Source organism: Manduca sexta, chromosome 8, assembly GCF_014839805.1.
Source record: "Manduca sexta isolate Smith_Timp_Sample1 chromosome 8, JHU_Msex_v1.0, whole genome shotgun sequence".
NCBI classification, from domain to species: domain Eukaryota; kingdom Metazoa; phylum Arthropoda; class Insecta; order Lepidoptera; family Sphingidae; genus Manduca; species Manduca sexta.
The window spans coordinates 10299999-10322522 of NC_051122.1; the positions used below are offsets into that span (position 1 = coordinate 10299999).

Consider the following 22524-nt stretch of genomic DNA (forward strand, 5'->3'; position numbering starts at 1 on the left):
ATTGAACTTGCCGCCAAAAGTAAGTAGTAGGAAGTACGTAATGTAATGAACATTGGCGTATATTTTAAAGATAGTGCAACTAAATAACATTGGTCTTGTAGAATATATTATGTATAAAATATATATATTTTTTTAATATATATGTAGAGAATGTTACATATTATTTACCGACTCTATTTTATAAAAAAAAAATAAAAAAGTCGTTCTGAAACTCAGTAATGTGATTCTGATGCCAAAAAGAAATAAAAAAAAATTATCTTCTGTGTTTTAGAAAATTAATCTACGTTTTTATACATTTTTTAAATGTTTTATATATTATGTATGTACGAAATGCAATTATTATATACTAGTTTCTATATCAATATCTGTATCTGTAGGGTTCACTTTATTCTAGTTTCAGAACGAAAATGTAGTTGTCAAAAAGTGCTTGTTCCATTATTGCAGAGAAAAGATGCTTTTTGTAAAATATATATTTGTGAAGTGAAATAACTAACTAGTAATCTATAAACTATGTCTGGTGGACTCATAGATAAGGTTTATATAGGTTTGGACAATGCGCCGGCCGCATTCGACATAAAAGGCCGTATTCTGGGTCCCGTGAGTGTTTCACATTTACGTACGAAATATTTCATTTTTATACATCAAATATACTAATAATTGCTTAAATATTTCAGAATGGAACAAATTTAGAATACATACGTTCTGAAACTGGCGTAGTGGCTGTTTTAAAAGGAGACAAATTAGAACCATTGCATTTGGCGCTTCATCACACAAGGTCCGAGGCGCTAGCGGCTGCGAGGTCGTTAGCCCAGAACTTGATAGAGACAATACGAACAGAACTTGCGCAATGGAGCGCGGCACAGGCTGGAGGGCCTCCACCCGCGTTGAATGTACCCCCTCCCACACTAACCACAACCTCGGCGCCTCCGCCCATTCCGCCGCCAGTTCCAACAGCCGCGTTGTCGACTCCCCAGTCCCTAACGTCGACCGCCCCAGCCGTCATCCCGCCAGTGGTCAGCGTGTCTCCAGCCTCAGCTCCTTTGATGACTGTACGTCAACCAACTGTACTACAGCTCTTACCGCAACAACAATATGTATTTAACCAAGAAAATGGTCAGCTAATACCTATTGTACAACCAGGTGTTCAGATGTCAAACACCAATTTTACATCACTGCCTTTAGCTCAGCCCATTGGTTTGCAGCAACCAAATTTTGGTGCAACACAAATTGTAGACATATCAAGCATGCAGCCAGTCAATGTGACGCAGCTACGTCTAAGTGGGGTTCCATCTTCAATGTCCATGATATTGCCAAATGGTATAACATTTCCTCAAGCTAGTTTAACCTCTTCTGACACCACTACTGTAAGTTCCGCTACAGCCACACCTGTAGTTTGTGCTGCGCAAAGCAACTCCTCCCAGAAGATATTGTATAGTTCTGACAAAGACAAAGATATAAAGTACCACATCCAAGGAGCTGACACTGTTCAATGGACAGTGCCTGGTTCACAAACAATGTTGATTCCATATCAACAACTTCAGGATATAACTGCAAATCAACAGGGGTTGACCAATTTACAACATCAACAATTTGTATCTGTGAGTATTAAAATTTTAATGTAGTTGGATAAACTCTTGAATGGAACAACATTATTTGCTTAAGTAAACATGTATGAAGGAAGAATTATATGTAACGCACACTATCAAACACTTGTGCTATACTAAGTTAATTTCCAAATTCACAGATCGCTCCTGCTGGTGGCCTTCCCCAAACCTCACTTCCACTATCGGCTACACAATTACAACACCTCCAGGCAGGTACCATCATGCAGCTAAACCAAAAAGTAAGCTAATTGTAGTTGCAAACTTATTATATTAGTTAAATTATGATTTTTATCCATCTTTTAACAGGTATACCAAATTTTTGTGTTATTTTTTCAGAGTGCCATAAGTACTCTTGCAATTATTAATATTAGTATAATTTGTATTGGTACTGAATTTTTCAAGACTTGAAGGAAATATATGAATTTGTAATCTTTATCAATCAATTGGCTCAAAATTACATGAAAGTGACAAATGTCCTTGTAATATATACAAAACAAATCCTTTTGTCCCACAGCCAATATCAAGCAGTGGTTCATTGATAAATATAATATCGACGGGCCAAGCGTCATCGCCACAAATTATATCTGTGAGCATTAGGTTTATATTCACAATAGTCATACTAGCACTTCTGCTCTGTTTATACTGTCTTCCCATGTACAATGTTTCCATACCATTGGTTTTTTGTTTACAAGTCTGTTTAACTATGGCATAAAGTGATAAAAAATTATGTATCACAATTTTTTCTTTTTTATAAATATTTTTTTTTTTTTTTCCAAGGTCCAACAAGACAAATTAAAAATATATAAGCAGTTCAAAAAATGTCAAAACAGACATTGGGTAGACGCATCATTACAAAACTCTTTAAACTTCGTTAATGTCATGCTTGAGAAAAACTATATATTTACAGTCCTCATGGTAGCGGTTTTATTTGGGCACTATGAAACTAAACGCATTTTGGTGTTTTGGCCATTGCTCACTTTTTTTAACCATTTCCAACTTATTAATATTTAAATTAAATTTTTTTATCTTATAAAAATGTGTTTAATGTTTGGATGTTGGGTTATTATTGTTTCTTGACCCTGCTTCATTATTGATAAGATAGATATTGCTATGTTAACTATAGGCCCTTTTACGATTGGCTGGCTGAAAGTTGGCATCTCCTCGCCCCTTTACCTGTATTATAACTTTTCTATTCGCCAAAAACAATGTACGTGACTAACTCCCAGCTACTAAGTAAACCTTGTTCAATTTATAACGATAATACCGTATATTGCATGACATACACAGTAGTGGAGTATTGATGTACTTACAAAAAATTTAAAGTTTACATAACAATATCTATCTTAATGGTTTTATGTAAGCAAACCCTTTCTATGCAAATGGTACTTGATTACTATATAAAGTCAAAAATAGACAATTAACTTTATATGTAACCTTGCTTAGAAAGGGTTCGAACCCTCCCATCCAGTCTTATTTTATAGTCAACGCTTTCAATGTAGTGCACACATTAACTTGAGAGAAATTATAATTATCTCATGTAAAATTTGCAGAATGCCTCGACTCCTACTAAAAATGTTGGGACTCAAGAAGCCCGTGGTCAGAAGCGACTGTCTGATGGCACACCCAGTCAACTGCAACTACGGCCCATAGCTCCTGCTGGGTAAGGTTTCTTTTTAGGTGAACTAGATTTACTGCTTAAAATCTCTATTTCAGGCCTACGCATTTAGAATCACTTCTATTGGGGATACAATCTATTGTAGGAAGATTCAAGGCACTCCAGCTCATGGTAAAAATACACAGCAGTATGACTCTAAAAAATGTAGTTTAAAATTAATTGGGCAATTGGCGTTAACTGAAGACTCGGAATATTTCAGTGTATACTAATTGTGACTATAATCAAGGGAGATTGGGTACTATTCTACCAACTTTGTATATTGATCAAGATCATGTTTTTAATTCCTCAATAAGGTTTTAAACGGCTATATTGGCTGTATATAGCATATATAATAAAAAAAAAAAATTAAATTTTTTGTGCTAACTAGAAGCATGATCTTACAATATTCGTTTAGATATCACCGTGTTACATTCAGACTCTGTCGGAGTTTGTGTGTAAGTGTTAACGTGAGGAAGATTTTTGAGGGATTTAGCTGCTGTGGAGTCGGTGTGTGATCGGTCCGATCTGTACGCAGGTCGCATGTGAGCCAAGAGAAGGGCTCGGGCAGGGAGGCGCGCACGTGGACGGCAGCAGCAGGTACATTGAAGATAAATGTCATTTAACAATGTTTTAATGTGCCAAGATCAATTGAAACACATTTAATTTTTTTTCTTTGCACATTACATTTTTAGTAGTGATTTTTTATTTTTTTATTAGGTCTTCATTTTTTCTGAACATTTTGGATTTCTAGTTTAGAACTTGATGGTACTTCACTCATACTAACTCTTGCTTCGCTCACACGGAAGAGCTTTTCTAGGATAAAAATTCCACTATATATTTTCCCCGGGTTGAAAAGTATCCTATGCATTGTCTAGGATTTCGAAACAATTTCTACACCAAATTTTTTTGGAAATTAGATTAGTAGGTTTAGAGTTTATCGCGTTCAGACGAACAAACGAGCCGAGGGATTTTTTTTATAATAAAAAAACTGTAGTATTTAAATTACCTACTGTTGCTAAACATAGGAATCAGAATGTTGTTTATTATTTAATAATTATAATTAATTGTGTTTCATTTGCTCTCGGTTATACTATGTTAAGAATTACTAATAGCTTTTATTAATATTTTTTTTATGTGCGCTTTTTTACATGTAATTAATAGTTTCACTCTTAATAGACTGATTTCAGTTCCCATCAATTTATATGATTTTTCATAAATAGTTTTTCGGAAAACCTTTTATGATTTTTTTTTTATGTTTAACAGTGGCGTAGCTTGTTATATAGAGGTCCTGTGGGCCCTTCAGGGGCGTGACGTCTGTATAAGTCGTTAACTGGTAGCTATACCTTACTTTCCTATCGATTTACTAAGTAATCCTGCTACCAGCAATTTTACTTTTACCTTTTACCAATTTTTGATTAAATACGTCGGGGCCCCTAAAGTTTGGGGGCTGCGTAACATTGATACGGCCGTAGCTACTCCCTTGATATTTAAAATGTTATAGAAGCTCACACTTCATCCCTTATTGTTTTTTGCGCAAATTTAATGTGGTTTCGGCCTAAATAATAGTAAAAATAATGCCATAATTAAAATGGACGCATATTTAAAAAATATGTATATAGTTTATTTTTTTTGCATTTTATCGCTTTTTGCGTATATGCGTAACATTTTTTTTTTCAGGGCATTCACATTTGTAATATCATTGCAGTTTATTCCAATTTTCGAATTTTATTTTTTACAGGAGTCGGAGGCAAAATTATAGGTTCTTTTTTTTATTGTATGACAGTGCCGCTAACCGATTAATCAGCGCACTTGCGTAAACTAAAGGTTTTTGTCGCATTAGTTTTTTTTAATTATCAATAATACAATATCATTAATTACTAACTGTAATTAATGGTCCATATCTAGAGAGAGCTACAGCGTAAAAAGGTTAAAAATAACGTAGTACATCGTCGTAAACATTATGTGTAAAACAACTGATTCAAAAAACAAAAAGAATTACGCACGTTTGCGAGCATTGGCGTTCGATTGATATTAACTTCGAAGCATTTGATTCGAGGTCGCGCGTACGAATTGATATCATCATAATATTTTTACAGCTCATAAATCATAATTCTGTTTGCGGTGTTATTTTTAAATTAACGCCTTTTTTCTGCGTATGCGCAAGCGTAAATTTAACATAATAATTGCAAATAATTAATATCTATTTAGTTTGTATTTTATGTAGAAGAAAATCATATAGTTGCGTAGGTTACACTACCTCATCTGGACGCATTTTGTAAACAAGATGTATATCTGGTTCGTATCTCTTTTATATGTGACAGCGGTTCGCCAGTTGATAAGTTGTCGTTGCAGCCTAATGACACCCAGAGGGATCAGCGATGATTTAATGCCTTTTTTTACGAATTTATTACGGTTTAGTTTTACGTATAGGCATTACATTAGTGCACTTCCGAATATTACAAATAATGCTATCAGGGCGTAATTATTTTTTATTACTGTTATTCTGTCATATTTGTTTTTTTTTTCATGTATTTACACAGATTAGGGCGTAATTATTTTTTATTACTGTTATTCTATCATATTTGCTTTTTTTCATGTATTTACACAGATTAGGGCGTAATTATTTTTTATTACTGTTATTCTGTCATATTTGTTTTTTTTTTCATGTATTTACACAGATTAGGGCGTAATTATTTTTTATTACTGTTATTCTATCATATTTGCTTTTTTTCATGTATTTACACAGATTAGGGCGTAATTATTTTTTATTACTGTTATTCTATCATATTTGTTTTTTTTCATGTATTTACACAGATTAGGGCGTAATTATTTTTTATTACTGTTATTCTATCATATTTGTTTTTTTTTTCATGTATTTACACAGATTAGGGCGTAATTATTTTTTATTACTGTTATTCTATCATATTTGTTTTTTTTTTCATGTATTTACACAGATTAGGGCGTAATTATTTTTTATTACTGTTATTCTGTCATATTTGTTTTTTTTTTCATGTATTTACACAGATCAGTGGCCCCTTTTAAAGATTATGCATAAGCGCAAATTTTAATTTTACCGAGGCCTTTGCGAGGTCCCCATGGTTTAAAGCGTAATAAACATTTTTCTTACTTGTAAATTGCTGGCGTCAGCAGAGAGAAACTATTTAGCAGTATAGTAGACTAGTAATGTAGTTTTGGATGATCCATTTCTATGTTATATACTGTCTCATATTACAGAAAGTTTAGAGATCTTGCGTATCGCGAATTGATTCGAGAATCGATTGACGTTTCGTTTGACATTTCTGCGGGGCGCGCCAAGGAGCGATGACGTTTCTTTTGACAGTTGAGCGTCGCGCGTCGAGACGCGCCACAGAAGCATGTTCATTGTTCATTCTTCGGAAATCTTCGAGATCTCTTACAAGATTTTACTCCAGTAATATCTACGCGTCTCGCCTTTGCTACGAGGGTAGTCTTGATTCTACTGCTTTTTGGGTCGATCGTATCATTTTTTTGTCTCAGGCTATTTCTTCAACCAGCAGTGCAGCATCTTGAAGAAACCAAATTTCTCATTTTTCGTCGTAATTTGATATATTCATGAAATCAATAAATAAAATATAAATGATATATCTCCTCACTATTCAATTTTTCTATATAGTGAAATTGGCAGATTTGAAGATTTATTAAAAAAAAAGGTATTTTATTATTTGATTTTTCTTGATTTTCAAAATATGTTTTTACACAGCCCTATGTTCCGGTCCAGTCGCCAGCCCCGGTTCCAGTATCGAGATATCAAAAGGCATGGGTTGAAAGATAATTGCAGGTTAACAATGCCAAGCGTAGACTCTGAAATATAGGTATTGCAGTTTATAACTGATGCTTCTACTAGATCGACGTTCGCCTCTAATCGTTCAAATACTATAAGTCATCGGACCCTTTGCAATATTTTTTCAGATATTTCCGAAATTGATTTGGCGGAGTAAGGAGTAGTGAGCCATCATTGCCCGGCCTTCGTTGTTGTGTTGCAATTGCAAAGCGTAGAACTGGCAAAGCAAAGATTGCGTAAACAAGCGTAAACATTTCAGTTATTTCCAATTCTTATTAAATCTATTGAGTTAAACCTGTTGGTATTTTCCCATCGTTATGCAAAACCAAATATTTTAATTATATTTAGTCTACTGTACATAGTATATTGTAGTCGCATTGGTGTAAAAATGATATCCTTAAATGCGTTCAGCAATTACTATATTTACCTCAGAAATATCCATTTATGTAGCGTATTTAGTATGTTGCGTTCAGCCTTCGCGTAAATGCTACTGCGTTGTAAACTAATGTATTGTATATTAGAGCTATAATGTTTCACAGGTAGAGACAACACGGTGGTCAGCATGGGGATGAAGATCAATCCGGCGCACGGCACGATTATACACGTCTCGTCAGGACAGCAGACCAAGTATGTTTTTATAACGACTGTAGAAAAATTGATTGACATAAGCGAGATTTTTTCGAAAAATTTTAACTAGGTTAAAAAAACATAAAACAAAAACAGAAAAAACTGAAACTTAGTGTGTCAAAAAAATATCGTTTAAGTCAATTAGCTTTTCAACCGACGATATCATTATTAACGTTTAGGTATGGATGTGGAGTCTCACAGGCTACTGGATGTTTTCGGTTTCCTAGTTTCACTAATTCTCCCACTCTCCCTCTCCCCGCGATTGAGCGTCTCAGTAGTTTTTGTTTTAGTTGTAAAACTACATATGAGGGAGGAGATTGCGACTTCCGATGACTATCACGTAAGTAATGACCATCCAAATATTGACCGGAGCCTGTGAGACTACACGTCCACAAAAAAATGACGTCCATAAAGGCTAATCCGTACAATATTTAGACTAGGATTATTGATAATGGTTGATAACGTACTTTTTTGGTTATCGAACAACATGAAATTCATACAGCATACTTACCTTAATGCAATGTAGTTGAAATATAGTGACGAACAAAAGATTGGCAGTTAAGTACATTTAAGTTTTTGCTACGATATTAAAATATTATGGGTTCCAGTAAAGGTTTTGGTCAAGTTAAACCCCTCTGCACTTTGTATACTGATAGGTGCAATGAGGCTTTGACGACAATCTGAGAATCAAGTTTTTTTTTTTTTTTTGAGTGTAAACTCCGAATCATTAAACCTTCAATAAGGCATCTCTAGCAGGTAAAACCTTTGAAAACGAATAAGTAAACATGCGTATAATATAACACTATAGAAAATTTAATAAATGATGTGTGTTGGTCCACAGCGTATCGGCCGGAGTATCACAGGAAGCGACTGGGATGTACATACGACAAATCGACAAGAACGCCATACAGATACAGTCGAGCAAAGACAGTCAGAAACAAGATCTAACTAAAGTACAGAGCGCGACGCAGAACGTGCAAATGTTCACCGTACCGCAAGGAATGACTGTGCTTCAAAACCCTTTGAATATAAGCCAAATGCCGACTGTGATTGGTCAACCAAACAGCCAAGTGTACATGATCCCAGCAAATCACCCCAACTTGGTCCAAGGAGGTCTCCCCTCAGGACTGATCGGGCAACAAGTTCTTCAACCAGGTCAGAACGTTACCGTCATGCAGCCGAACCAGCTGGGAGTACCGGGTGGAGTTCAATACAATGTTCCTATAATGCCGATGAATATGCCAGCGAATTCGCAGTACATGCCAGCAGGGATAAACTTGAACACGCCGTTATCGGCACAGCAATTGAATGCAGCTTTATCTGGTCATCAGTTAAATCCTAATTTATCAGTTTCCGGTACAATACCGATTGTCCAAGCGCCTCCCTCTTCGCCAATGACAGCTCAGACACAGATACCGGTGTCACAGACACCTCCAGTGCATCAAATTGTTCCTCAAAATTCGTTCATAGCCCCCACCAGCCAGTATGGCAGCATGCCTCAGCAATACATGATGCAGAATTCCGCTGCAGTCACAATGCCGGTTAATAATACTAATGTACAGTATAGTATTCCTAATCAGAGTAGCAATGGAGCAAACAATGGCAATGGACAAACCACTATTGTTGAAAGTGAAGCCACTAACGGCAACAGTAACCAAACCAACTATATAACATCTTCGTCTCAAGACAGCAACGGGTATTCCATTGCTGGTGCGACGGTTCAAAACGCGCAGCAGAATTTTACAACGGACGGAGCGACAACACAAACCGGATTTGCTTCAGCAAATCAAACCGCGACTCCTACATACGGATCCACAAATGGCAGTCAAACTCAGGCTTACAACGTGAGCCAGACGACAACAACGCAGCCTCCACCGAACTATCCTACTAATGGTTCAAATCCTCAAACACCAAATCCGAATTATGGCTCTGCAACGACTCCCAGTTCGCAGAACACCTCGCAGGCTAACTTCTCCCCGTCGACCACGCCCGCGCCGAATCAGACGTACCAGACACCGAATCTCACAAACATGCCTAACGTCGCATACCCGCCGAACCAAAGTCCGCAAAATCCATACCCGAATGCTACTGGCCAGAACTTAGCAGCTTACGCAAGTAATCAGTACCAATACACCAGTAGACCGTGGTTCCGGCCTCGTTACGGATCGCCTCAAGGCTCGCCATACAGCTCTGGCACTGGCCCCCCACCCAACGGACCTCCTATGCCTGTCCCCCCTCCCTCTGGCAACTTTAACTATTGGCAGGACAGTTGAGAGTACCTAGACAGTATTATTTTTGTGGAAGATGACCAGTCATAAGTTTAGGATGATAGGAATGACAGAGACTGCTTTATTGTTAAATACATTTATGAAATGTAAAGAAATATTCTAGATATAAATATAAGTACCTAGTAATAAATTACATTTGTTTTTTTTTGTTTGGTGTAAAAACTGAAACAAAACAATTTGCCGCCATTCGTGAAGTTTGTTTAGGTGCAGCGTGGCCGATTCAATTATATAAATCATAATAATATACATAAAGGAAGTTTGCTCGCCTTACGTGACTATGTTTAGGGTTGTAATAATTTAACCTTACTTAATTACGTAAAGAGGAACACCAAACTCGCTTCATGGGGAGCGTAATCTTAATTATTAATACTGGTGAGATTAAGTCGCACAAAACTTACCTCCTTATTCATAGAAGTTATTTATCCAAGGACGGAGCATTGCTGTGATAACAAGTCTGTTTATCAGTGTTGACGGCATGGCACTCTTCGCAGTGCGTAGACATAGGGCCGTTGTGATTGGCTAATATTGAGATACAATTTAACCTAGTTGGCTGTCAGATAAACAAAGCTGAACAAACAGCAAGCGGACAGATAAACGAAGCTGAGAAACAGACTTGTTATCACCGCGATGCTCCGTCCTTAGATAAGTAACGTCTATGAATAAGGGGGTAAATCTATACCACACTATTAATTTTTTTTGTTTTCGTATTTGAAGTTACATTAAAATATGTTTTTGAAAATGTAACAAAAAAACGCGAGGAATAACCTTCAATAACTAATAAACACGATAGATTGAGATGTTTAGTATATAAAAAATTGTGCCTTGTTGGTATAAAAAAAAATTTTGGTTTAATTTTTGCAATCTGTACCTTATTTGGATTAAACCCTCTCTTAGCAATCTAGGAGAAATAAAATGGATAGTTGTCTGCATAGGTCCCTAACTGCTAGTCGACCGCCTGTAATAATTACAGATACTCAATGCAATACAGATTAATACTCTTTTAAAAATTCCAATTTGTATACAGGGTCATTTTGATATTGCGTTACTAAATGAAACCACGTACTTGTCTACTTAGAAATCACACTTTACAATAAGTTACTTGAGCCATAGATGTAAATATTAATAAAAATGATGATTATTGGCACAATGTCAGCAAAGGTGAAGACGAGTATGTGGTTTAATTTAGTAAAGTAAAGTCAAAATTACCCTGTATATGTTTATTTGGTCGAATATTGCAAAACTATCCAGTAGGTGCTTATCAGGCCGGATAGGTAGGTAACTCCACTGCACCTGATGGTAAGTGAGGTGGGGTCTAGAGAGATGATTACTTTCTCTCGACAGCCGACAATGAAACCGGCTAGTTTGAAATCGTACATACACAGGCTGATCCCGGAACGCGACACACTTTCTTGGTCCTGTTTAGCAGGTTTACGTATAAATACGCACTTGTGTGCGGTGGTCGCTATCCGAGTCGATGAGAATACCCACCCATCAGCCAAATTTCTGAAAAAAAATATTGCTTCATCCTAACAGTTAAGGATTTAGTGTTTCTGATCGGGACATTCTCATAGCTTATGATAAACAAGTAAATAACGTGCAGCGCCGATTAAATGAATTGACACGATTTTTTTATGGAATTTATTATGTACTGGTAAATGCAATATTATTATTATTACGTGTTTTTTTTTCATTTGACCATATTCACATAATATGTACATACACATTAGGTGCAAATTATTACATAGTAATGGTATTATCATTTAGTTATTTTACATATCCGCAAAGAAAGAGGGCATACGTTCTGCATAAATAACTCTTAGAATACTATAAAATTTTATCGGTTCCACACTAATAATACAATTCATAATTTTGTTCATAATTTTCTTGTTATCAAGTTGCTTTATGAATAAGCTTTCTTCAATAATGGAGAGGAAATCAACCACATTCGTCACGTCGACTACGTTGATGATGGCGTCCATTAAGAACTCCATAAAAACCACCAAATTGTTTTTAATAAGTATGTCTAAAACAGTGGAGTAACGGCGTGCATGGAATTTGCGCTGATCCATTTCCCTACTTTGTTTTAATATAATCTGAAAAATATGTTTATTTAGATTTTCACAAAAACCAGTAATCGTATTTGTAAGTCCTGATGTGCACTTCAATTTTAAATCGAACATAACCTGAAAGCCTTTTTCCCTGTGTGGAATCATATCATTTAGTATAAAATCTACCATCCTCTTTTTGTTGTCCAGTTCTCCAGTTTTCAGGATTTCAAAAATATGTTCCACTGCAAAATACTCTGCGAATATGTTATGGACGAATTTAGGCTTACCGTCGACGATCCTATCCACAAGCCCAGTCTTGTCTTTGCCATTTTCCATGCCTTTCATAATCGAAATGACTTCCTCCAATTCTACGTCCGTTAGCAGATCTCCTTCAAACACTGCATAACACGCTAACTTTTTGTGATTGTTCTGAAACTCTTTCATTTCTCTCTCATATGTCATTCGCATGTCAGGGTTATACATATCGATATTGCTCTTCCCTTCGAACCGTATGGTCTTGAGTTTTGTTTCGATGAAGCGTTCGTAGAAAGCAAACGTGTTGGAATCTAGGTCCCATTGTAGTTTTTCCTGCCTCATGTCTGTTGTGTCTTTAATTTGGCTAAGGAAATAGTGGACCGCTATATAAATATTCAGCGGTACACCTGATAACGTGGTGGATTTAACGTAATCAGCTTCATTTTGGAATAATTTCCATACAAGTAGCACATCTTCTTGGAAATCCAAATGTTCGTACCCGGCCAAGTTGTCAAACAAGCAATTCATTTTTAATTCAGCTTTAAAATATTCCACAGCAGCCATGTAAATACCATGTAATTGAACATTAGTTATGTTTAAAGTATCCGTCATTAATTTGCTGCTTCGCAAATCAAATCTTTTCATATACTCGAGAAATCCCCAAACATTCTTCATTTGTCGTGTAGTCATCATGGATATATTAAGATTCCTTCTCATATATTTGTTAACAAAGAGGTTCGTATCATAATAAGAAAAGGGTAACAGTGTGAAGGAATCGCCAAATTCTGCCATCAAAATATCTTTTAGGTCATTATAAGGTCGGCTTGTAATCCAAACACATCTTCCGGCGCGTGTCTCTGATGTGCATGTGTCTGTCTCATACGATTCATCGCCATGCGCGAGACATTTCAACAGTTGAGTTACTTCGCTTTTGTAGTGCGGAGATATTTCATCGAAACCGTCAAACAAAAAGACAATGTTTTTTTCTTCAAAACAATTTAAAAATGTTTTCAATTTAAATAATTTCAGTGGGCAATTAACATCGTAACTGACAAGCTTAGGTTTATCGTTAATTAGTTCAAAGATCACGTCAGTATTTGTACTGCCTACTTTACTTTTAAATACATCATCAAGTAGTACAGTTTTACATAAAAATTTCAACGCTTCGACAATGTCAATTTCAGTTTTATTCTCTTGCCATTCGTGGAATTGTTTCGTGTAGTCAATGAGGTTTATCCTATGGACCCATGTTTTCGGATACTTTCGCTTTGTTTCTAGAGACAAGTGCGTTAACAAAGTGGATTTTCCCATCCCGGGAGCGTCTATGATGAGAATAACATCGTTATTCGTTTTTCTTGGTATGCTTTTAAATATACCATAATGGTCGAATAGTGTTGATGGTGAGAATTGCTGGGAAGAAAAAATAAGATCCTTCTTCTTTAATACATAATTATATGTAGTATTGCGTTCCAGAACTCTTGGCACATAGTACTGTTGCATATCTTTGTATGTGGCCGACTCCAGGGTCTGCCCTAATATGATGCTTTCATTTTTTATAATTTTTTGGAGTATTTTGGCAGTGATTAAATGTTTTGCTTCATCGAACACTTCAGCAAATGTGACTTCAACTCCTTGGTAAACGAATACAGTTTGAAGAACCTTGCTCTGGGATGTTTCTGTTAAGTCTAATAAATTAACCCTGTTATCATTTACTATCACCTTGTTATTCTTCGGAGCGAGATGAGTAGCTATTAATATAATTTTTTTACCTTCGCACGCGCTGATAATATTTTCTGAGTATGCACAAATATTTTCGCAAATGATGATGACGACATGTATATCGAGTTCACCGAGCTCAGCAACTATCGTCTCTAAGCAATTCGGCGAGACTTTGCAAATGTAATCAATATTTACGAATATGCAATTGACCATGTCTTTGAAGAGTTGGACTAGTTTGTGACTGGTCAACATGTGAGCATCTGTGTGAACAACAATCATTCTTTGATCAACTGCATCGGGTTTACAAGCAGATAAAACATCAAGGGCTTCTGCTTTGAATTCTACACTAGCGTTATATACGTCTTTTAAATAGACGTAATTCAGAAATGACAACAAACCTTTATTGTTGAATTCATTAAATATCTTGTCAATTTTATCCATATTTCGCGTCAGATAATACACTGATTGGTCCATCATCCACCAAATTTGTATTTCATTGTGAATTTTTAGAAACAACGCATTCGATTTAATTTGCCATTCTGATTTCCTGAGGCCATAACCGGATTCGTAAAATTGAAGTTCATTTGTTGCGATGCCCTCCAGATTTTCTTCTTTAGCTTGGTAAGTATAAAAATATAGATTTTTCAAAAAATCTCTCGCATACCGCTTCTCATGTTCCGTAGAGCGTAACGACAGTCTGGGAAAATCTTCTATTTCTACAAAAAACCTGTATTTACTTAGGTCTCCGAGCTTTTCTCTGAGCATTAATTGCAGCATCCTAGCGTTTTCTCCTAACGAGTTTGTATCCAAGTTGAAAATTAGTTTGTTTTCATCATGTGCTAATAACAAATTACCAACTGCACCTGCAATGCCGCCATTGAGTCCAAGGATTCCTGCTTCCAGTTGTTTATCTGCTGCAAACGCTCCTTCACGTAAAGCTACGTTCCCTTCTTCATCAGCCCAATTCTTAACTGCATCACAGATTTTTCTGGCCAAGTATTCCAGTCTCCTTCCCGATTTTTTCTTATTTATAGTCATATCAAGGTTACCAAATGCCGCAGGTAATTTAAAAATCAGTTTTTGAAGTTTCCGTCGACCAGCAATTTGAAACGCTTCGATAATTTCGGACTGAGCTACTTGCCTTGATACCAATTGACATTGGTATTCGAAACTTTTGTCTGCCATTTTGAGAGTGCCGTTATTATTGTCGTACACGAGGACATTCCCGATTAAGTTCGCTATATTTTCCGCAGTTGGCTCGTCAGAAATTCTGCGGATTGAAGCCTCGATCTCTTCTGCGCTCATTTTGTTATTTTTTACTATTTCTGCGTATAACGTATCTCTTAGAATAATTAGTAGTTGTTCGTTGGAGGAGAAAAATTCTTCTCGGAAGGTACCGGTGCGTTGTCCATCTTCATTGATTCCGGAAACTTTAATTACCTTTTGGGCGAGTACTACGTGGAAATTGCGCATATTTTCATCACACAATATCATATTGTCATACTTTTGGTCCTGTATAAATTTAATCAACTTTTTACCCAAGTTTTTCACTTGTTCTAACAATTTTGCATTTGTCAATATTTCTACATACTGTTCCTCACAAGTAAATTGAAATATATTTTCATGATTTCCAGTTCTTAACAAACTATGCACGATATGGTCTGAGACTAATTTCTTGTAGGTATTTTTTATCTCATCTTTGACTGTAGTGTAAATGACAAAGTAGCACTTTACGGCATCGTACCTACCCTGAAATAGTTTGTCATCAGAATCGGGGTGAAATTTTTCCCGAATTTTCAAATAGCTCTCAAAATATTTAAGCACGCTGAAGTCTCCGTTCGGTCTCCATAAATCCTGGACCTTACCTTTTACAACATCATGCTTGTATTTTGCTTGTAAAAATATAACACTGTCTTCATTTCTTGTCCTCAATCTCAAGCAAACATCATCTAAATCACCAATTTCGTCGACATTAGTACCTAAATAGAACTCTTCTATTTGTTTACATCTTAAAATACGCAAGAAGATTGTCGTCAATAGTTTAGTCTCGTACAGTTGTCCCCGCACGTTTGCTGTCCCCGGGCGCTTCTTGTATTCACACTTTCTAGAAGTCGTAACTGGAGTTTTTTCCACTTTTAACTCCGTTTCTCTGTGAGCTATTAATATTTCAGCTATATGGGAACGCTCTGACAGTTCTTCTGCAAGTTGTAAAGCAGTTTTACCAGCGTCATTAGCGATGTTTGTGTTTGCACCATAAGTTAACAGTACGTTCACAATATCTTTGTCCCCTTTTATAACAGCTAAGTGTAGCGGTGTGTTGTTTGCGTTGGTAGCAAACCTTACGTTTACATCTGCTCCATTTTCAATACATTCTGTGACTTGAAGTCTCTTTCTATTTGTTGGTGTATCCTCCCATAATGCAATAAATAATTTTACATCTTTTATGAATTTGTATTCGTCACCCATTGCTCAATTACTTACTATTTCTATAAATTATATTACAATTCGCCATTCATCATGATAATTGCAGAAACGTGAAGTCCAACCGTGCTGGAAGAAATATTAAATATTAGTATGCTAGTGGCAGCTTAATTGTAACCATTTGCCTTACAGCTGATCGAGTAAATTTGTATTTTAAGTTTTAACTTAGCATAGCTTTGCGAAATGTTTTATAAGTAAGACTGTTAGTAAAAAATAATTATTATTATTATTATTATTATTATATACATCAGGCAGGCAGTTGAAACAACTGATAATGCCCGTATCTCGCTATTACTACAGGTTTTCATTTGCAGCTAAGTAATTGTCCAGTCGGTTCTTAAACTGGTATATGTTTCCAGCTGTAACCACATGTTCTGGGAGTTTATTCCACGCTCTGACCACTCTATTACTCAAGAAGTGCTTGTGTGGATTATTGTTTGAGAAGCTGGTACGCAACTTTAAAGAATGGCCTCTTAGATGGAAATTTTCGTCGCGTGCGAAGATTTTGTGTTCAAAACCTTGAATGTCGTAATGTCCAGTTAGAATCTTGTACGTTTTGATCAGATCTCCACGGTCCCTACGATCCTTTAGGTTAGTGAGGCTCAACACCTTTAGGCGTTCTTCGTAACTACGTTGTTTCAAGATTCGTGGTATTTTTGTGAAATTGCGCTGTACCTTTTCCAGAAGTTCGATGTCCTTAACAAAATACGGGCTCCAGATCTGGAATGCATACTCCAGAATCGGTCTCACAAAGGTTTTGTGTATCCGAAGTACCATGTCGGGTGTGAGATTTCCAAAGGCTTTCCTAATTAGACAAATAAGGGTCTTAGCTTTCTTTGTAATTGATGTTATATGTTCTTCCCACTTAAGATCCTCCGATATTTTCACTCCCAGGTCCGTCTGCACTTTGGTCTCAATCAGTGGAGTGGAATACAACTTGTAAGTCAGACGAGGATTGCTTCTGCCTATATATAATACAGTGCATTTCGAGGCGTTAAGGTTTATAAGCCATTCCTTGGACCAGTTGGCTATTCTGTTTAGATCCTCTTGGAGGCGGTCATAGTCAATAAGTGGATTCCCAAATATTTTTGTGTCATCTGCAAAGATACTGACATTACATTTTAAGTGTTGTGGAAGATCAAAGGTGTACAGTATATACAGCACTGGGCCCAGAACTGAACCCTGTGGCACGCCACTGTGTATTGCTCGGTGTTCAGACATTGTGTCACCCACTCTCACCCGCAGGGTTCTGTCTCGTAGGAATGCCTCAATCCATGTTAATAATTTCCCACGTATTCCCACAAACTCTAGTTTGTGTAGAAGTCTTCTAGTTGGGACCTTGTCAAAAGCTTTTTCGTAGTCTAGGTATATTACGTCGATGGGCTCTTTTTTATTGAAGTGTTTAGTCCAGGATGATAGGCATGCAAGCAAATTGGACACTGTGGAGCGATGCGGGCAGAAACCATGTTGTTGCTCAGGTATAATTTGGTGGTTGGCAAAGAAGTGTCTGATATGCTTAACTATAATTTTTTCCATTACTTTACATACCACACTAGTCAAGCTGATAGGTCTGTAGTTTGATGGTTCCAATTTGCTTCCCTTTTTTTTTTGTTTTGTTTTGTTTTTTAATGTTCTGAATTTGAAATTATTACTGTATGGTTGGATCTTCAAGTTGCTTTAGCGTAACAATTTGACGCCATATCTACTCGAAGCTATCCCAGTGGTTATAATGTGTATTACAGATAGGTATTGCTTTACTAAAACGATAAACTAAACTTTAATTACTTAACATTATTCCATCCAAGCAATTATTATGTGCTTACCCATAGATAATCTATACTATTATATAAAGCTGAAGAGTTTGTTTGTTTCTTTGTTTGTTTGAACGCGCTAATCTCAGGAACTACCGGTCCAAACCGAAAAATTCTTTTTGCGTTGGATAGCCCTTTGTTCGTGGAGTGCTATAGGCTATATATCATCACGCTATACCCAATAGGAGCGGAGCAGTAATGGCTAATCTCAGGAAATACTGGTCCAAACTGAAAAATTCTTTTTGCGTTGGATAGCCCTTTGTTCGTGGAGTGCTATAGGCTATATATCATCACGCTATACCCAATAGGAGCGGAGCAGTAATGGCTAATCTCAGGAACTATCGGTTCAAACTGAAAAAATCTTTTTGCGTTGGATAGCTCTTTGTTCGTGGAGTGCTATAGGCTATATATCATCACGCTATACCCAATAGGAGCGGAGCAGTAATGGCTAATCTCAGGAACTACCGGTCCAAACTGAAAAAATATTTTTGCGTTGGATAGCCCTTTATTCGTGGAGTGCTACAGGCTATATATCATCACGCTATACCCAATAGGAGCGGAGCAGTAATGGCTATTCTCAGGAACTACCGGTCCAAACTGAAAAAATATTTTTGCGTTGGATAGCTCTTTGTTCGTGTAGTGATATAGGCTATATATCATCACGCTATATTCAATAGGAGCGGAGCAGTAATGGCTAATCTCAGGAACTACCGATTCGAACTGAAAATTTCTTTTTGGGTTGAATAGTCCTTTGTTTGTGGAGTGCTCAAAGTCATATATCATCACGCTATGACCAATAGGAGCGGAGCAGTAATGGCTAATCTCAGGAACTACCGGTTTCAACTGAAAAATTCGTTTTGTGTTGGATAACCCTTTATTTGTGGACCGATATAAGCTATATATCATCACGCTATGACCAATAGGAGCGGAGCAGTAATGGCTAATCTCAGGAAATACTGGTCCAAACTGAAAAATTCTTTTTGCGTTGGATAGCCCTTTGTTCGTGGAGTGCTATAGGCTATATATCATCACGCTATACCCAATAGGAGCGGAGCAGTAATGGCTAATCTCAGGAACTATCGGTTCAAACTGAAAAAATCTTTTTGCGTTGGATAGCTCTTTGTTCGTGGAGTGCTATAGGCTATATATCATCACGTTATACCCAATAGGAGCGGAGCAGTAATGGCTAATCTCAGGAACTACCGGTCCAAACTGAAAAAATATTTTTGCGTTGGATAGCCCTTTATTCGTGGAGTGCTACAGGCTACATATCATCACGCTATACCCAATAGGAGCGGAGCAGTAATGGCTATTCTCAGGAACTACCGGTCCAAACTGAAAAAAATATTTTTGCGTTGGATAGCTCTTTGTTCGTGTAGTGATATAGGCTATATATCATCACGCTATATTCAATAGGAGCGGAGCAGTAATGGCTAATCTCAGGAACTACCGATTCGAACTGAAAATTTCTTTTTGGGTTGAATAGTCCTTTGTTTGTGGAGTGCTCAAAGTCATATATCATCACGCTATGACCAATAGGAGCGGAGCAGTAATGGCTAATCTCAGGAACTACCGGTTTCAACTGAAAAATTCGTTTTGTGTTGGATAGCCCTTTATTTGTGGACCGATATAAGCTATGTATCATCACGCTATGACCAATAGGAGCGGAGCAGTAATGGCTAATCTCAGGAACTACCGGCTTTAACTGAAAAAATCTTTTTGTGTTGGATAGCCCTTTGTTCCTGGAGTGCTATAGGCTATATATCATCACGCTATGACCAATAGGAGCGGAGCAGTAATGAAACATGTTGCAAAAACGGGGAAACTTATAAGTTTTGAGAGCTTCCGTTGCCTGCGCTGCGTAAACGGTTAAAGTTATGCAACAATGATGTATGACGGGATTGTTCCACTTTAAAAGTTCTAAAAAATATATTATAAAACAAAGTCCCCGCTGCATCTGTCTGTCTGAACGTGTTAAACTCAAAACTACCCAATGTATTAAGATGAAATTTGGTATGGAGACAGTTTGAGACCCTGGGAAGAACATAGGCTCCCGGGAAACTACTACATTTATAACGGAAAACTTTAGCCTGAAAAACTTTATAACGCGGGCGGAGCCGCGGGCAAAAGCTAGTACACTAATATAGGAATGCTTACCTATCTACGATTCCATGTTTCCATATTAATTGTGTCATAATAAATCCTTTATCGTTTTACTGGTAGGTAAGTATCTAAATAGTTTCTGTAAAATATCTTCCTTAAACAACAATGGCTGCGTTTACTTATTTCTGCCTGTTCTGGAATAATTTATTTTGTTAGTAGTTTTTTCTTATTTCAGTTTTTATTTTTCAATTTTTTTTTTTTTTATTTAAGTCTTGGTTGTAATTTCGGGGTTTTTATCTTTGGCAGACATGACAACCACATCGTAACTTGTTATAGTATAAATACATAGCTATATATTAGACTTAGTTTACATAAGTATTAATAAATGAGTCGAACTCGACTCACTGCTGGACAATTTTTAATAACTTACAAAATTTTCTAGCTACCTCTGATTTTGGCTTAGATAATATACTTTGAATCAGACCTACATCCAGACTATTTAATTTGAAATCGATCAACAGCGAGTCGCGTTCATCTTTGTTCCGGACAATTTTTCAATTTAAAATTTATAGTTAGGATGCCTTATTCCGTATACTGGATACCCTTTTTGTAATTACGGGCGTTCTAATGCAAAGACAGCTTTTATGGCCACGAAGGTAAAATACTAAGAAATCCCCCATTTACCTTATCGGCTTTCAAAGCTGTACTTTAATTAGAATTTAGAACGCCCGTAATAACATAAAGACGCATTTGCCCCCGTAGACGGAATAGGGCTCTATGACTTGAATCAATACGATAATAAATATGGTATCAAGGATATTAACTACAAACTAAAAAGTAACTATTTCATTATAAAATAATTACTCACCGGTAAACACAGAATAGCTTCGTAACATTAAATTTAGTGATGAGAATTAAATTATAATATGACCATAGTCCGTAAGGAAACAAGTCTGTAGATAATTAAGTGCATAAAAATAAAAAAGCAATGGCTAGGTAGGTTCTTCAGATATTTTCAACATAATGTGTCATCACCAAAAGCATTGTATCGATTTATAGGGAAATAAAACTAAATACCTATCAGAAATAAATACCAATAGGGATACCATTTATAAAATAGAAACATTCAATAATTAAACAGCTCCTCAAAGTAAGTATAAAGCCAAATAGGTATGCATCGTTGTAAAATATTATGGTGTATAAACTTTTTATGTTAATATAGGAATCCGTAGATATTTAAAAGTAATAATCAGCATAGCCAGTTTAATAACTGGATGTTTTGAAGTTTAATTATTGTAATATTTATTTTAGGTCAAATAGGTTTTGCAAAAATATAATGTTAAATTTATCAAATAAATTAGAGAAGGAAATAAAATCCGACAGGCAGAAGAAGCTGTGCAACCGGTTACAAATTTAATGAAATCACTATTAAACTAAAGATAAGGTTTTGCAGAAATATAATGTTAAATTTATCAAATAAATTAGAGAAGGAGATAAAATCCAACAGGCAAAAGTAGCTGTGCAACCGGTTATAAATTTAATGAAAACATAGTAGTATGGAATATGTTTGACAATGATATTATTTGAGAATCATAAGAGGCGTTGAGAAGAAATAACGCATACCTATAACAAGTTTTCTTTGTTGGTTCCGGTGCGAGTAAAATTAAATAACAAGCGTGATTGATGGCACAAAAATTATGGCGGCAAATTCAAAAATGTATGCCTGTGACGCCATGTAAATATGAAATAAATAATATTTTTGTTTAGAGTCGTTAAAATAATTAGTCTTAAATAAATATACAATTTTAAGATAAATTCAACTCATAGTCTTTACTTGGTTAGAAACCGTAGATTTTTTCAGAGAGAATATAATCACTACGTTTTAAGAGACAGGACTTAATACAAAGAAATAAAATCGAATTTACATGGCGTATCAATACCAATATCACGGAAAAATACGTCAGGAACGTCAAATAACAATACTACCAACTGAACAAAATACATAGTAGTGAGCACTTTTTATCGATATCGATAAATTCTACTGGGTGGGAATCGACGCTAATGCTACTTTGATAAAATTCATATAATGTATTTTCGAGTCCACATTATCAATC

The 22524-nt window shown here is 36.1% G+C and overlaps 2 protein-coding genes across 3 annotated transcripts; one reads left to right on the forward strand and one right to left on the reverse strand.

The window, feature by feature from the left end:
* Window positions 1–349: 349 nt before the first annotated feature.
* On the forward strand, window positions 350–10126 carry LOC115440880 (putative GPI-anchored protein pfl2). 2 transcript variants are annotated; one of them, XM_030165378.2, is made up of 8 exons: window positions 350–597; window positions 675–1598; window positions 1745–1843; window positions 2119–2190; window positions 3155–3264; window positions 3794–3855; window positions 7618–7705; window positions 8547–10126. In XM_030165378.2, the coding sequence occupies exons 1-8, from the start codon at window positions 511–513 to the stop codon at window positions 9976–9978; spliced, it is 2874 nt and encodes a 957-aa protein (XP_030021238.1). In that variant the 5' UTR covers window positions 350–510; the 3' UTR covers window positions 9979–10126. The 2 variants fall into 2 exon arrangements, with proteins under 2 accessions (XP_030021238.1, XP_030021239.1); XM_030165379.2 differs by lacking the exon at window positions 2119–2190.
* Window positions 10127–11192: 1066 nt separating this feature from the next.
* On the reverse strand, window positions 11193–22313 carry LOC115440882. Its single transcript, XM_037436473.1, has 4 exons — window positions 22034–22313; window positions 21279–21363; window positions 20465–20604; window positions 11193–16565 (listed from the first exon to the last, which is right to left on the reverse strand). The coding sequence occupies exon 4, from the start codon at window positions 16479–16481 to the stop codon at window positions 11763–11765; it is 4719 nt and encodes a 1572-aa protein (XP_037292370.1). The 5' UTR covers window positions 16482–16565; window positions 20465–20604; window positions 21279–21363; window positions 22034–22313; the 3' UTR covers window positions 11193–11762.
* Between the last annotated feature and the right edge of the window lie 211 nt (window positions 22314–22524).